Source organism: Cryptotermes secundus, unplaced genomic scaffold (assembly GCF_002891405.2).
Source record: "Cryptotermes secundus unplaced genomic scaffold, Csec_1.0 scaffold110, whole genome shotgun sequence".
Classification (NCBI taxonomy): Eukaryota; Metazoa; Arthropoda; class Insecta; order Blattodea; family Kalotermitidae; genus Cryptotermes; species Cryptotermes secundus.
The window spans coordinates 424,815-441,312 of NW_019742550.1; the positions used below are offsets into that span (position 1 = coordinate 424,815).

General features: G+C 38.3%; 1 protein-coding gene across 4 annotated transcripts; it reads left to right on the top strand.

The window, feature by feature from the left end:
- Positions 1-909: 909 nt before the first annotated feature.
- LOC111873255 (multiple coagulation factor deficiency protein 2 homolog) lies at positions 910-16,274 on the top strand. 4 transcript variants are annotated; one of them, XM_023867807.2, is made up of 5 exons: positions 910-1,123; positions 7,259-7,543; positions 11,010-11,096; positions 11,836-12,020; positions 14,707-16,274. In XM_023867807.2, the coding sequence occupies exons 2-5, from the start codon at positions 7,341-7,343 to the stop codon at positions 14,829-14,831; spliced, it is 600 nt and encodes a 199-aa protein (XP_023723575.1). In that variant the 5' UTR covers positions 910-1,123; positions 7,259-7,340; the 3' UTR covers positions 14,832-16,274. The 4 variants fall into 4 exon arrangements, with proteins under 4 accessions (XP_023723575.1, XP_023723578.1, XP_033610914.1 ...); XM_023867810.2 differs by lacking the exon at positions 14,707-16,274 and adding an exon at positions 12,207-13,291; XM_033755023.1 differs by lacking the exon at positions 910-1,123 and adding an exon at positions 2,082-2,156.
- Positions 16,275-16,498: the final 224 nt, after the last annotated feature.

Below are 16,498 nucleotides of genomic sequence, written 5' to 3' on the forward strand. Positions count from 1 at the left end.
AATTACGAATTCTCGCTACCGACCACATAATTTCCGTTGGCACCCAACGACCTCGCAGAACAGTACGAGACGCTGCTCTCCACAGTGGCTCGAACAGGGAATTCAGGTTGTGAACTCTTGCCTAAAGCTCTTCTTCCTTAAATCCCATCTCAGTCTATGCAATAATATATTCCTACAGGCTTGACATAGTCCTAACTACCTGACATACATGTACATGTTCCTTGACTCCCATATATTTTAAAATAATTAAATATTTCAGCTTTAGCATCTGCACTTCATGCTGAAGTTCAAAATGAAAGTTTTATTGGAATTTATTGGCAGACAAAAAAAAATAAAATAAACCCTTAATATGCCTTTACAGTGATTATATGTTTAAATTCATGTACTCGTGGAGCATGGAAGCTGGCTTATATTCATTACAGACTTGAACAGTGTTTGCCTTTAAGTTTACTCATTTCAGACATTTAACGCTAGAGCGTCGTAAGAAATATTCCAAGAAAACAATTTCAGGTGCTCTGTCGGACTCACTCCGCTATTTTCGAGAATATCTCCTGTTTAGAACCTGACAGTACAGAAATCAAAACAATATTAAAATTAAAATAGAACAAAGAATTAAAAATTATTTCAGATGGACCTCCATGTATTCATATAAATTAATCTAAAAATGTGAAATTTTTCAAAATCGGCATGGTATTAAGAATAACACGTTCAAATTCAATACTGGAGGAAATCCTATATTTTTAAAATTCAGAAGAATACTTGGTGGGCAAACATATGAACCTGTAAGGACTAAATGCTAGCTTGATAGGGCTGTGGGCATAGCAGCTCCATACAGCGGCTGCATGAGATATCATTTGCTCTCCGAGCCTCGGATGCTGCGCAGTGTGACGCGAGACGTCCATATTCACACTGACTAAGTATCGACATAGCGGTCCATCAGCCGTTCGGTTGATAATTTGCTCTTCATGTGTGTCTTTACTGTGGGACATTGAGCTTTTTATGACACGGGAAGTGCGTCGTCCTCTATGTAGGGATGCTTATTAAGTAATTTTGTGCGTCGTTTCCTGCATTTTCGCAGATTCACTTTTTCTGGTAAAAACATACCTTATCAGCACCCCATAAGGTAGGCGATAAGATTTGAACGCATGGCTACATGTTTTATTACACGTAATATTTATGTTCATATTAACAAGTATTATTAACCAGAAAACTGTTACTATAATATGACCAAAAATTCTGTTGTTGTTATTATTATTATTTTATTGTTACTGCTCATATAATTATTCACTTTATGGGAATGAATAATGTTTAAGGCTTTGTTAAATTCAAAGAATTTAATCAGTTCTTTCCATTTATCTTACTTAGTCTGGGTACCTACTTCTCAAATTCCAGTGATATCATTTTGTTTGCCATGTGTGCTTTCTTCTGTGCACATTATTATGTTATGTTACGCGGCTTATCTAGCACTATATTTGTATTATTATAAGAACAACATTTTCCGCCTTGTGATCGGAGTTGTAACCTACAACACCGTGTCTCTGTAATTTAAATTCAGCTAAGGAATATTCTTCATAAAAATCCTGTGTGCACGTTTCATTATTGCATACCTGACTTCTTTCGTGTTTTTACACCTTTTGTTTTGTTCTGTTTTATGCTGTAGTAGGAAAACACGCATGTCAAGAGCTGCGAAAAGTCGGAATTAGACACGTTTTATTGCAGTATTATTGTCATTATAGATAGGAACTCTCTTTGTCTGTACTGTCCCCCAAAGCAGCCACCCATCCCACTTGTCCTCCAACACAAGCGAAGAAAATGTGCAAGAGTAAACATATGGGACACTATTGCCAAGGGAAGCATTGTCATTCATGGACTCCGCTGGAGCTATCCCAGACCTGCCCATATGGCATTCAACTCACTGTTGAACACAGGGGCGGGCTGGAAGGGGGGACTTCAGAGAGTAACATGACAATTCCTCTGCTAATCGAATTCTAAATTAAATGAACGTTTTGTTCATACAGGTTTCTTCTTCTTCTTCGCTGTTGTCCATAGAGACAGAGAAAGAGATAGAAAACAGAATTAATGTTTTTGTATTATAACAACAGCAGAAATAATTCAGTCATAAAGTGAATGTTTGCCAACAGGTAAACCTATAATAGGTAAGTTCTCAGAATAGGTCTACACAATACACAAAAAGATATGTATAAATAGATTAAGAACGGGAATATTAAAAAAAAAAGTAAAGCTATCCCTGTAACAGGTCTTGGAGGCCCATAGGGTTGCGAGATGTTGAGGTTCCCACATTTTCTAGACAATCGGCTCATAGATGGTGGTAAGGTTGTCAGCCCTACGCGCTGGCCGCCCATCCCCAAGAACATTCCAAGAATATTTATTTAATCAAATAATGCAAATAATAAATAAAATAGGTTATGGGCTAGCTGATTCCAGAGAAAGCTGTTCCCTCGCAGAAGAAACATATGTAAAAATTAATATGGAAGTATTTCCAAGATATATTGAAGATAAGAAGTTTGTTTCAAAGAGGGGTTAGGTGATTTATGTACATTTAGGCTATAACAGAGCTCCTAATCAAAAACAAATTTCGGACATTGCATCACTCAGGAACGTCAGAAAATAGTACATTTGTAATTGATTCTACAAGTAACATTAGTGACGCAATTTTATGTAAAGTAAAGTAAAAAAGTAAAGCTATCCCTGTAACAGGTCATGAAGACCCATAGGGTTGTGAGACATTAAGGGTCCCACATTATCTAGACAATCGGCTCAAAGATGGCGGTAAGGTTGTCAGCCTTACGCGCCGGCCGCGCTTTACTCACCAGGAAAATTATTTAATTAGTTCCTGGCTGAGTAAACCCCAGGGCCATAGTGCGGCTGGAAGGATTAGGTCAATTGAAAAAAATCCAATGACCTCAACGGGATTTGAACCCGCGACCTTCCGGCTTGTAGCATAGCCCCTCAACCAACTACGCTACCGCGTGCCCCGACAACTTTAAGGTGCATGTTGTGAAAAGGAAAGAAGGTACAGGTAAGGTAAAGCTATCCCTGTGACAGGCCGTGAAGGTCCATAGGGTTGTGAGACGTCGAGGCTCACAGATGGCGGTGAGGTCGTCAGCCTTACGCGCCGACCGCTCTTTACCCCCAGGAAGATTCCTGGTATTCATTTCTGTTAGAGGCTGAGTCGATCCAAGGGCCATAGTGCCCAGTATTTTACCAATATTTAAAAACAGACACTAAAATGGAAGACTGTTCGGTCGTTCGTTCGTGAGCTTCTACATAACTTACGTTCATGCATCGTACGGACGCCTGACAATTCGTTGCTATGGCAACAGGAAATTACGTAATTTCTGCATTAAACTCACCATTACAGAAACTCATTTACATATATATAGAAGGATTACAGTTTGTCTATTTTAAGCTTTGCTTCTTTTTAGGTAGTAAAGTGGAAGATGAAGAATTCTGATTCTATCTTCTCGTAACTCCTTGAACGTAATTTTGATTTGTCACTCTCGTTCTGGAATAATAAGTATGTTCACAGCCCTGACGCATTATTCGTACATTTATTAAGACTGTCATTAGATACTAAGGAATTCGAGCACTTCATCGTTGAATGTAGTTAAGTAATCTGTCTATCTATTCTATGGCTTTACAGCTCTTTGTTGGACCTTGGCCGTTTTTTTTTCAGTTTCTTGGTCTTTTTACACAATCGGTAGGACTCCTTTAACGGGGATCAGCCCGTCTCAAGGCCGCTACCCGCACACAGGACAGCACAAACACAGAATAAACGCACAGACAGCCATGTCTTAAATTAGATTTGAACCCACGATCCCAGTGTTTGAGGGGGCGAACACAGGTCATGCTTTAGACCGAGCGGCCACTCTGATCGGTAGTTAAGTAATCAGAAGACTGTCTCAGAATAGATGTATAACAAAAACTACAGCTTCAGAATATTTAAGAATTATGTGCAACTTTACGTACAATATAATTCTGTACTCCGAATCTAAGGGTAGAATGGAGGGTGAGATTTCCCACCCCTTAGACCCATCCCACTCGTGTCAGACTTTCAATAATGGTGTTTGAATAAAGTAGGGAACTTTGATGATGACAAGTGTGTCCGGAGGATATACACTACAGCTAAAAGTCCATTCTGTCCTACTCCATTGAGCGCATTAGGGTTTGTAGGGTGGGAGACTGCGATTACCAATTCATAGTCCACCAAACATCACCTACAGTGGAGAGAGGGTGGAATGTGGTAGGGGGAGAGTACTGAAATTCTCTGAGGGATGAGGACTCTTGTTCACAACCCTCAAGGGAAGCATCATTATCATCATTATCAATGACGTTTCAATACTCCGAAAACCAACGTGATAAAATCACCACCACTGTTAAGTAAGCCGCGCTGCTCCTGCTAATCCTGCTCGGTTGTGTCGCTCTAGCAGTGAGCGATGTAATCCTGTACTTGGCGCGGGACATGTACATACGGGACGGCTGGATCAGAGGCCTGCTAATGCAGCAATTTATTGGAGCAGAATAAAAGTCCGTGCCGTTATGGTTCATGATGTTCGTATCTAACTCAGGGTCCCGACTTCAGTACAGTCCGCTATCGATTTGCCGAATCCGAAACATTAAGTATATCCAGTCTCCGGAAAAAAAGAACCGAAAAATATATCGTAATTACTACTTCCTTTCACGATCTTTATATTAACAGAAACTCGACTAATTATATTCACTGTTTTATACTGTTAAACATGTCAAACATGGCGCAAGAGAAATGATTTTGTTTCAGGCCTGGCAAATATCAGATAGTCGTAAACGAAACGTTTGGGACTTAGGCTTATGCAAACAAATGTCTCGGCCGGTCACGGTAGCCGAGCGGTCTAAGGCATTTACTGTCTTCTCTCGCTTGTAAACCGGGATCGTGGTTTCGAATCCCACTTAGGGCATGGATGTTTAGTTTGTGTTTCTCTGTTTGTGTATAGGTAGAGGCCTTGCGACGAGCTGATCACCCGCCCAAGGAGTCCTACCGAATGTGTAAGATCTACAAAAACCGAAGTGAACGGAGAAGTTCATGGAGGTAGACCTAGGCCCACTGGGGCTGTAGTGCCAAGGAAAAAAAAAAGTCTAAGAAAATTTTGTCCTGAGACCAGCCAAAATCTGCTGGCTGCTTCATATAATTGGAAAGAAACACAGAAGAGAGTAGATGTCACGTGTCTCACGTGTCTTTTTATATAAATATTTAAATGTATTTGTCTTCCCCAGTCTCTCCAAGCGAACTGGGAATTTCTTCATATAAGCCAAACCGGTAATCTCCTCATACTCATGTGCTCGCCTTCCCATATCTTCATTTGAAACACAGTTAAATGACACAATAACACATTAATCACTGCCAGACTGAATAACTACAAACTCCGAATTCTCGTCCGTCTGGACAAATTCCTGCAGCAATGTAGAAACACAGACATGGTAAAATAGTCCCTTGCGATGAGCTGATCACTCATCCAAGGAGTCCAGCCGTCTGTAAATCATGAAACTGAAAAAGTCAGAGTCTAGGGTCCAAGGGGGGCTGTACAACCAGCGAAAGAAAAAAAAAGGCCCTTACATCAAAGCAACATGCCAATAAAAGTAGGTCTGCGTGATGGAGGTAATTTGTCAGTTTCACGATCCGACTGCTTGTCCAAAACAGATGATAAAAGTAAACCCCATAAATTAAAGTAAAATCGACGTCACAAAACAGGTATAATGACGTGACGTCTAATTCGTATCAAACATTTTGATAGGCGTCAGTCGTGAAGGAAACAGTGTGCAGCGTGACATGAGCATCTGATAACCCTTAGATACACTTAATTATTTTGGAGGTATAAAATGCACGTATAAAATTAATTTTAGAATATCAAAATATATGCTTTAAGCACAATACGAACCTTCGTTAGACTATCGACTTCCAGACGGTGACTTCTCACAAGCACAAATAAACAGAGAAAAAGCCGACTTCACGAGCGAACATCTCCAGTAAAATATGTCTGAAAGTGTACTGGACTTTCAACACTAAAATTCATGGTATCTGGACTACAGCAAGGAGCCCGGAACCTGCCAAGAACAGTGTAGCCAACAGCTAAAATAGAACCAACAATTTTCAGAGGAGACGCAGTTAACCATCCTGCAGTAAATAACACTCGACGAATATCCAGCTATAAACTACTCCATCTCAGAATAAAAATGTAATTTATAGTTAACTAATTCCATAGAGCAGAGCCTTTACACAGCTGACTTTTATGGAATTTCATTGCCATGCTCAAAAGAGCCTGACCCTAGGCCTTGCCCTGACAAATTTCAGTCCACACACACTTCAATTCTTTAACAATTTTAATGTATTCCTAATTTAATTTATATACAGTAGCATGTATAGCCGCTGCTATGCAACGACCGCGAGATGGGCAGACATACCAGAGCCGTTTATGGGCAACGGCTAAGTAAACACGTTCCCGTTTCTAGGCAACAAATTCATGATAATATGTTGGACTACAATAATGGAAGAGCTGTGTTTACTATGTGGTCCGTGCCGATATGTTATAACCAGAGGACAAGGTTAGAGCTCAGTCTACCCGCGTGGAGGCGGGGTCGAATACATCCACCGTGACCCTGTGAGTCGTAGGAGATGATGAAAAGTGAATTCTCAAATCTGAGACTGTAAAGTACGATCGCGAGTCCCAAAGGACTCGGACACGTGAAAGACTGCGCTGACAAGGGTCAGCAGCATATACAAAAGACAGACCCGTCCTCTCGTTAGAGAAGGGCGCCCCATAAAAACAAGACCGTAACTGTCAAACAGTAATACATATCTGGTCATGGGCCCCAGGGGGGTCCTCGATACCAAGACTTACTGACTGACCGACCGTCAGTCACAATGTGACTTTGATTTTGAGCTTAGTCAGTTCTGTACAGGATTTTGTGAAGAGAGGACTTCAGCGCGTGAAGCTGAAGAATCTCCACTCATAGAAGCCGTTGACAGGGAACGGCTGGTGAAGATATAGCAGGCTGGAAAAGGCTTATTGGGTGCTGTGGTGATTTGTGAACTGTGGAGATTAGTGGTGGTGCTGTAAGTGCTTGTAGTTCCGAGTCGTGTGTATAAGTGGTCAATAAACCCATTCACCAATCCAAACCCCGTCGAGAGTCACCCCTACACGTGACAATATGATACGGTTATTGTTTTAGTTATACTGATCTTTCGTTTATTTTCTTTTTCCAGTTTGCTAAGCCTATCCGAATAATTTAAACAGTGTCTGAAATCACTGCTCAAGAATACAGGCGTTTCTTTTGTACGAGACACAATGTTCATTCGAACTGGGATCCTGTTATGTATTGTAACTCTGATGGAAGAGCCCTCCGTTGGAAATTGCCATGGCATGAGGGGGCCCCATCATCCCAGAGGGAAGATTGTGACACATCACCATTACAGCCCACATCGCCAAGAAGGAGCGGTCGTCGAAGCCCCGAAGTTGACTCAGGACACAGATCTGCTGCACGATACTGAGTAAGTATATGTCAAAAGGGGGGTTTTGCTATAAATAAACTCCGTGGTCTGTAGTCCGCAAACGAATTATACCGACCGAGCGTAGTGGTCTAGTGGTCAGAGTTCCTGGCTACAGATCCAGAGGTCCCGGGTTCGATTCCCCACGCTACCAGATTTTCTGAGAAGTAGTGGGTCTGGAACGGGGTTCACTCAGCCTCGCGAGGATAACTGAGGAGCTATTTCAAGGAAATAGCGGCTCCGGTATAGAAAACCGAGATTAACGGCCGTGGAGATTCGTTGCGCTGACCACGCGATACCTTCTATCCTCTAAAGTTGGCATTAGGGTTTTGCTATTGTTAACAAAAATATTTTTACATCATTCGTCAAGAGTGCTTAGACGGAGGATCTTGATTTTAAACAAATAAGTCACGAGAATGAGGGTTGAATCCAACTGGTTCAGAAGGAAGTCTAGCGGGAGCCCTTGCGATTACGGTTATGGAACTAAGAGTTCAATGAAATACGAGGAATGCAGGCAAGATTGTGGTAGGCCGCCCCATAGCTCAAGCGGTTAGTCGCTGGCTTCCACCGCGGCGGCCCGGGTTCGATTCCGGTCTGGTCAAGTGGGATTTGTGGTGAACAAAGTGGCGCTAGGCCGGGTTTTCTCCGAGTACTTCGGTTCCCCTGCCAATCTTCATTCTACTAATTGCTCCACAATCACCCTCGTCTATCATCTGGGGCTGGTACAGCAGGCAAGAAGTGGCCGCAGTACAAGGGACTTAGTCCCACCTCACTAGTAATAAAAAAATTATGATACGTTGATATACAGTACACACACACACACCTATATATACTTATGCATACATATATTTTCATTTCAGTCTGTTATATATAATGGCTTAAAAAAGAAATGTACGTGACAAGGTGCACAGCATAACTGTAAATAGAACTTTAAAACTGGTTCAGAATTTATCTTAAGAGTTCTAATTTGTATCTACTTTTGCGAACGTTTGCAGTCAAACAAGAAGCCAGCAGAAGCTAATAAACTCAAACCCTACACGATAAGCCATTCTTGTCGCCCGTGTCTGCTGGTTTCTTTCACTGTTTGTTTCCTCGACCGAGGCGATATATCCATCCGAAACTTCGGACTCTTTCCAAAATACAAGGCGTTACAACCAACGTTCTCTTCAACACGTTATTAATTTGTGTTGGTGTCATTAAATATCTGGCTGTATCCACCTGTACTTGGGACGACAGTTTTGACGAGAACTATATAAAACTTACCTGAGCTTCACTAATATACAGTATACATGAGTAGAATTAACACATGATTTTATATATATTTTATTACTGAAAAAGGCACGCCTGAATATGACATTGTAATTATCGAAATATGTTGGGAAAGCGAAAACTTTAAACTCATTTCAAGAACTTCTTTTGTAATTGACTGTACCGTGATAATAAGCGATACATCTATATATTTTCATACATACATACATACAAGTGTGCCCTTTTACTGTTTCAGTCTACAGCTGCAAGACGGATAGGGCTCGAAACACAAATCAATATAATAACTTTTAATAAATTAGACTCTGTATGCAGGTTCAATTGTTCTTGAAGTGTTCTTAGTGTAACTTTCGCCTAAAATGGTCCTGTTAAACTGAAATATATCAGAAACTGAGTATATATTTTTAAACAAAGCTTTTTTGGTCTACAAGAAAAGTAAGCAATGTTACAAACATTGCAGCTAAGATATTGCAAATACGACTGAAACTGACTACGTTACCTTGGAAACGAAACAGGCTGTTGATCGGTAAAACCCTGCTGCTTACTTAATACTCAACAGAAATAAACTTCTTTCTAGGGGTAAAGCCGGTTTCGACAAAGCGACATTTCGCCTTTGGGTCCCTAGTGCGCTTACAGTTATTTTCTTTAAGACACTACGGATACAGTCTTATTTAGAGAGACAGTCTCTATAAATTACCAAAAATGCAATCAATATATTTAGATAAGTATTAGATAAAGTCGATAGTATGTTTTTGCAGTCCATTTGAAGGGCCCCAATTTTGGGGTTATAGTGTTCATCTTCACCACGCACTGACGCATGACAATAAAATCTTTAACGAATAAAAACAAAATCCGCCCAACTGTTGTGGAGCTAGCGAGGTGCAAAACCATACATACATACATACATACATACAATGAGACGACAATCCAAAAAACACCTTTTCATATATGGGGGAGGGGGGGGGGCTAAAAACAACAGAGAATCAGCTTCTCAAGAGGGCTCTATTCCGTGGAATTGATGTCCTCATTTTTCCAGCTCACATTACTCATCCTTTTTTGTGTTTAACCTCCTTGACTGACATCATTTGAAATCCACACCAATGGCCTCATCTGTAGTGCCAGAGGAATGACAATTAAGACAGAACACTTTCTTTTCCTCAACTATTAGGTGAGCTATGTTTTCGATTCAAGTCCATAAGCTCTCGTCTTACCACTTCATCTGCAGCTTGAATCATCAAACCCTTCAATTCATTCCATTCTAAATTAATATTGTCATTTACTGCTCTTTGGTCAAGGTACATGTATCTCTTTAGTCTTTCCCTGTACATTCAACATGCTCTCTTCCTACACCAAGTCGACCTTAAAAGTTTCTTCCTTCTCTTGTTTTTGACAAATGTTTTTTCTTCATCTTTTGGGCAATGCCAGTTCTGCAATCACAAGAAAGTGGTCTCAGTGTACACCTGCTCTTCTGTAGACATCTATATCTTTCACCAGCATTTCAGTTTTCCTACTAACTAAAATATAATCAATTACTGACCTGCAATTTCTAGCACTCCTTGTGAATTTATGAATGTCTTTGTGTTTGAAGAATATGTTTGTAAAGTCTCAATTTTCTGTAGCAAATTCTATTAACTTTCTTCCATTCTGATTGTATTTTTTTTAATTGTTCCTAATACAAAATGTACTGGTGTACTGCCAACCCTAGCACTCATATCACTGGCCATACAAAATAAAAACAGTTTTATTCACTTTTTGTAATGTATCTTGTAGAATTTTGTAGAATTCCTGCAGTATCTTCGTTCTGCTTTTCTTCTAGTGCATACGTGCTTACAATACTTATGTACCCTCTGTCTATCCATAGTCTTCTCATGACAGTTCTTTCATTTATAAAAATATAGCTGTAGATTTTATTTTTTGCCTTTTTACTTATCATTATCACTGCAGCTCCTTTTAGTTTTTTTCATTGCTTCAGATAAAATAGCCATATCTAACTTTCTATTAATCAATTCTTCGAATCATCTAGCTCATGGCTTATATCTTTCACATTCCAAACTGATATATTCCAGTTTTTGACTATACCAATCTGTTTACCCTTTTGCTTTGCATTTGTCATCAACATTTTAGCAACTCGATTTCTCTCCTTTCAAGGAATCTGAAATGAATACTGTTAATGACATGAACAGTATTACTTTGTTTGCTGCAGGCACATTCGTGAGGATCTTGGCGAATGGGTCTCTAAGGTGGATACTCATAAAATGACGCCAGAAGAATTGGAATTTCATTACTTCAAGTGAGTATATTATATTAACTGGTTTTATAAATTAATTTCTTTTAATAATTACTGTAGTATACTGATATAAAACAGAATATGTAATAACCTCACACTATAATTTTGTTAAACTTGAACTGAGCATCCTACTAATATTTTTTTAAATATGACACACAAAAATCAGAATGTAGCTTAATGGGTTCAACAATTGGCACAAAAATCACTATAATATTTGGTGTCGATACTAGAAGAAATTAAATGGCATTTATAAATTCACACATTCATAACAAGGAGGTATGTATGTCTGTCAAAACGTTTCATCCATAACCCAGTGAATATATTTTGACATACTGCAGTACCAATACTGGGTGTCTACTCCAAAAGCTGTTTGGCGAAAGAAATTTCACTTTCAACTAGTCCTGTATTACAACTATTTTACACAAAGCTCAAACTAAATATTACAAATTTATTGAAAAGAATTTGGTTACTGTAAAAGATTGTGACTTGACATAAAATATGGATTCATTCATCTGTCATATTAAATATCTTTCATTAAGTTGAATAATGAACAGATTGCATGTAAAAGTAATACCTAATTATGTCGTGATAACTGTGTTAACTATGCAACTGTAAGCTTGTATTTGCAATATATAAATATCATGGCTATTGAGGAATCAAAATAATTAAAGAACACATTTGAAAACATGTGTATTCAACTTGTTTTAGTTCTAATATTAATGTCCAATGATGGTTTGTCCAGGCTACATGATTTTGACAATAATACTAAATTGGATGGGCTGGAGATCTTACAAGCAATCCAGCATACAGTCCATTATAATGAGGAACAGTCAGAAGGTGGGGCCTTTCACGATCATCAACAGCAGATTGAAACACAGAGAGAAAAAAGCACGAATTTAGACCAAGACGATTTTGACTATTTTGTTGGTAAGTGGCAACCAATCAGAAATTAATTCTGAGAAGGGTTCATGATATTTGGCAGGGAAGTACCATTTCCATTTTTGTGGGAGTGTTTTAAGATGATTTTGTTACTGTATTAGATGTACATGCCTTCAGAGGATACCATCAGTCAACAGAACTGATGTATTCTTGTGTATTCTCTTTTTCACCTAGGAGGTCCCAAGTTCAAACCTAGCCTGGATAACAGCTATCCTGAGTGACATATGCTAATTTAAGAATAAGTATTTACTGTTTATTGACACTGGATGTATGGAGGCAATGTTTAGCAGAAAACAATACTAGAGAAGAGACTATAATTTACTATTGTTCCTTCTGTTGTTAGACCACAAAAATGCAAACAGACTGAACTGGTGCAAATTATAGATCAATATAAGTAACCATGATGTACTGTACCTTTGAATTTGTTGAACACTATTACATCCCTGTATGATAATGCAAGCATTATGATCAAAACAGAATATAAAATCAATATGAGAAAAGCCTTATTGAGTTTATGACAAAGTGTGGACTCTCTCCTCTACTGTTTGATTTATATGCAAAGTGCCAGGGGAATGGAAAGTGATTAAAGCAAAAAGAATATCTGTGGGAAATAATATTTTTACTGAGTATTATTTACAGATAAGAAGGCAGTGTTAGAAAGCCATAATTTATAATAAAATGTGACAGAACTCTGCAAAATAGAATAAGCATCTAATACTAAAGTATCAAACAACAAATCCTAAGCTATGACAATGGAGAGAGGAAACATGAGAATAATCAAGATGTTACAGGTGTCAGGATAGCAGCGCAAAATCAAAATTAGCCCAACATGAATGTGAAGAAGGCCACAAAACATGTTGACAAGAAGCTAAGGTCTTGCAGATTGAAGCAAACACCCCCTACAGGAAATACAAGGAATGCACTCACATGTCATGGTACATCACCTGATCAGTCAATCCATCTTTGACATCTTTCCCATCTAGATTCAAATTATTACAGCAGAAGTCAGAAAACTACAGCTCTGTCCAGTGTAGATTATGTGTGAATATTGTTTTTATGTTGGTACTGGAGACTTTGCCTCTTTAGTGATGACTTCATTCTGATTAACAACAGCTGTGAAACAGTGCCTGAACACAGGTGCTTTGCCTCACGCGTGTGGAGTTTTTTAAAGTTGTTAACATTTGTCTTAACTCTCGCAGATGGTTTATGCCGTGTTAGTGCTGGCATCCAGAGATAGGAAATAGCTCTATCAATTGGGCCCAACTGAGTTGGTTCCACCTGAAGGGAGACAGAACCCAGTCTCTGAAACAAAAGAGGACAATGGATACTGTCCAGAAATACAATAATTGTATTAATATGCTACCATCACAACCTTTCACATCTTATAACAAAGCAGGCCAACTTCCTTGAATATCTGTGATACAAGTCATCAATGCCTAAACTTAACACAGACCTCCAAGCGAATATTCAGAAATACAATGAAGTCATTAAAAGATACTTTCAAGAAACGAGACAAGAAACAAAATTAAGAATGCACAGTGTGCTTCTATATGGCAGTGAAACAATGGTTCTAAGAAATCAAAACAACAAGACCGAAACATCTTAAATGAGGTTTCTGAGGCAGGTATTAGGGGTTACGTTGATGGACAACTTTCGCACACGTTGCACCAAATATGGGTCCATATTGGGAGTTCAATTAACCTTAGTCATATTATATAATACTGCCTGATGATGGTCCCATGAGGACCAAAACATGCAGAAAGCAATATGGAATAATTTCAATCTGAGTAATATTGATTGAAAAGCTGTTTTTGTTGTGTTGACAGATAACCTTACTTAACCATATATTGGTGGATAAAATGAGAAAGAATATCTAGATACAGAGAACGTGGCAGAGGAAATCTGGCAGTACCAAAGAAACTGAAGGAAAAAAGCAAAACGGATGACCCCCTGAATGTTTAACATGGCAAGCACATTATTGTTATCCTGTGGGAAAATGTGGTCTACATTGACAAAGGAAGAGATGGAATGAGAAGCTGAAATAGCTTTGGAGCAGGAGTTTGACCAAAGGCATAAGAATAATAAAGAGGAGGAGACTAAGAAGGAGAAGAATAGGAAGAAGACCCACATAATTAAATGTAAAATATTTTTACCAAATATCGAGGTTGAGTGGAGAGCACTCTTGGTTTGTATTTGGGAGGTTCCAGCTTAAAATCTTGGCCTGCCCAAGGTTCCTTGTGGTTTTCCTTAGCTCCTTCAGGCAAATCCCGAAATAAGGCCTCTAATTATGCCACACCAAATTCATTATTTACTATCATCCCATTGTATGACACTACATTTAGTATAAGCTACTGACAACATTGTCAAATGAACCATAAACAAATCTTTTACAGGAAGAACCAAATCTCTTGTGAAATTAGTTCTCTGTTTGGAAAAGCAAAGAGAGAATGTAATATTAATAAAGTCTTCATTTTCATGTCGTCTTCCTATGCAAATGAGCCATTTAATTTGTGTTATATTCTTTATGGTTCAATGTTCCCACATCTTAGGTCGCTAACATCATTCCTATTTGTCAAATGGACTAAAACAGCATCTTTAAAATCTCTCTTCCATTTCTGCCAATACAAAGCATCCTACTTTCTAACAACTGACTTAAGATTATTTTCTTGTCTAGAATTGATAGACCAAGTACTGGAACAAGATGATCTTGACAAAGATGGCTACCTCAGCTACATTGAATACGTTCTGGGCCGAAAGAAGGACGAACATAAAACACAACCAAAATACAAGAAGCCATAATCCTGTATGTGGACTCTTGGGATCTATGTTCATTATGTACAGCTCTATAATATCAAAGATTCAGTAACTGCAGAAAAATCAGAAACTCTTATTATAAATATAAGATGTAGTCCTGTGGGTGTTCGTGGACGACATCAAAAAACCATCTTCTCAAGAACGATAAGATGGCACACGTTTAGGCCCCCTCAAGAGAAGTAATAAGAAAGTGGACACAAACCTACTTGGTTTATAAATTCTAAAAAAAAATTTAAAAGCAATTACAAAAATTTTAATTTATTAAGAAAGCCGCTGTAGTTGCAAAAACTTCAGATTTTATATCCAATCCTATACTATCAACATTATATGTATATTTTAATGCTCATAACACATATTGTAATAGTAGCTTCCAACTGTATTCATGTCCCTATGTTGATGATCTCTAAAGACTGAAACATGTAAGGGCATGAGGAATTTAAATAAGAAAAATCTTCACCAGTCACACTGGACAGAACTGTTTTAACTTTTTATAATATTGTTAGTGTGACGGATCAGAATGAAACAAATCAAATTTATCAGAAACTCTATTTTTAAGTGCCTATATTTAGTGACGCGATGCATTGACACTACTGGTTCTAATGTCACAACATTAATACAACTTTGGAGCTCATTCTTCACATGAAAATAGTTCCAGTATGTGATCTAATCTCTGTGCATTAAGTACTATATAAAGATGTCAAACGAAATTTTTAAGTCACTGTTCCTTCAGTTCCTTTACTACAGCAGCAGTGACTTCTGCTTTCTGTTGTTCAACCATACGTGAATTATCCCTGTTAACACTTTCATAAATTACCATAAGAAATAATCACACTGATTCAAATGTGGCAAGTATCATAGTCAATAGCATCCACTAGTATGACAATTAGAGATGAACCAATTATAAAAATGTCTGCTCAAGAAACAGCAACCCACGTTGTCAAAATATTGTAATACTATGGTGTCATATAAAGTTTATAAAAATATGACAAAAGACACAGAAGATGCATGTACAACTTCATTTATGCCCGCAAGTGAATTGGGTCTTAAATGATCTGAACTGAACCAAAATCAAAACACCATGATGGAAGTTAACATAAGCCCAAAATACTGGGGTGAAAATTAGTCCCATAGAATGGACCCTGTCAAAGGCAGACAGGCAGATGGAAATGATTAAATAATTTTCAGTTTGCTTTGATGCTAGTTTTAGGTCACTATGTAAGCCACCTCTATTTATTACATAATAAAAATGTTATTCCATATTTGCAATTCCCTTAGTATAAACTAGCAACATCTACAAAAGTTGGACAAAACTGTTCCAAAATTTTGGAGATATGTTTCGGACCTAATGAGGAGAAAACTTCAAGCTCTCTGTAATACTTGAGGTTCTCACAGCAGTGGTTATTAAGAGTTTTATCTTCTGGGATAAACACTGTGTAGTCCACTGAAAGTCAGCTGACTTTCTGGAGGAACATGTTTTCTCCATCTTCAGGGCCAGAGAATAAGCAAAAGAAGAAACCAGCATGAAGCAAGTAGCAAGTGAAATGTTGGCTGACTTCCAACGGACTAAGCAGTGTTATATCACTGAACAAAGAATTCATGCTCCTTATTATGATTATGATGTGATGGAAAATTTGTGTCCCTAGATTTGGAAG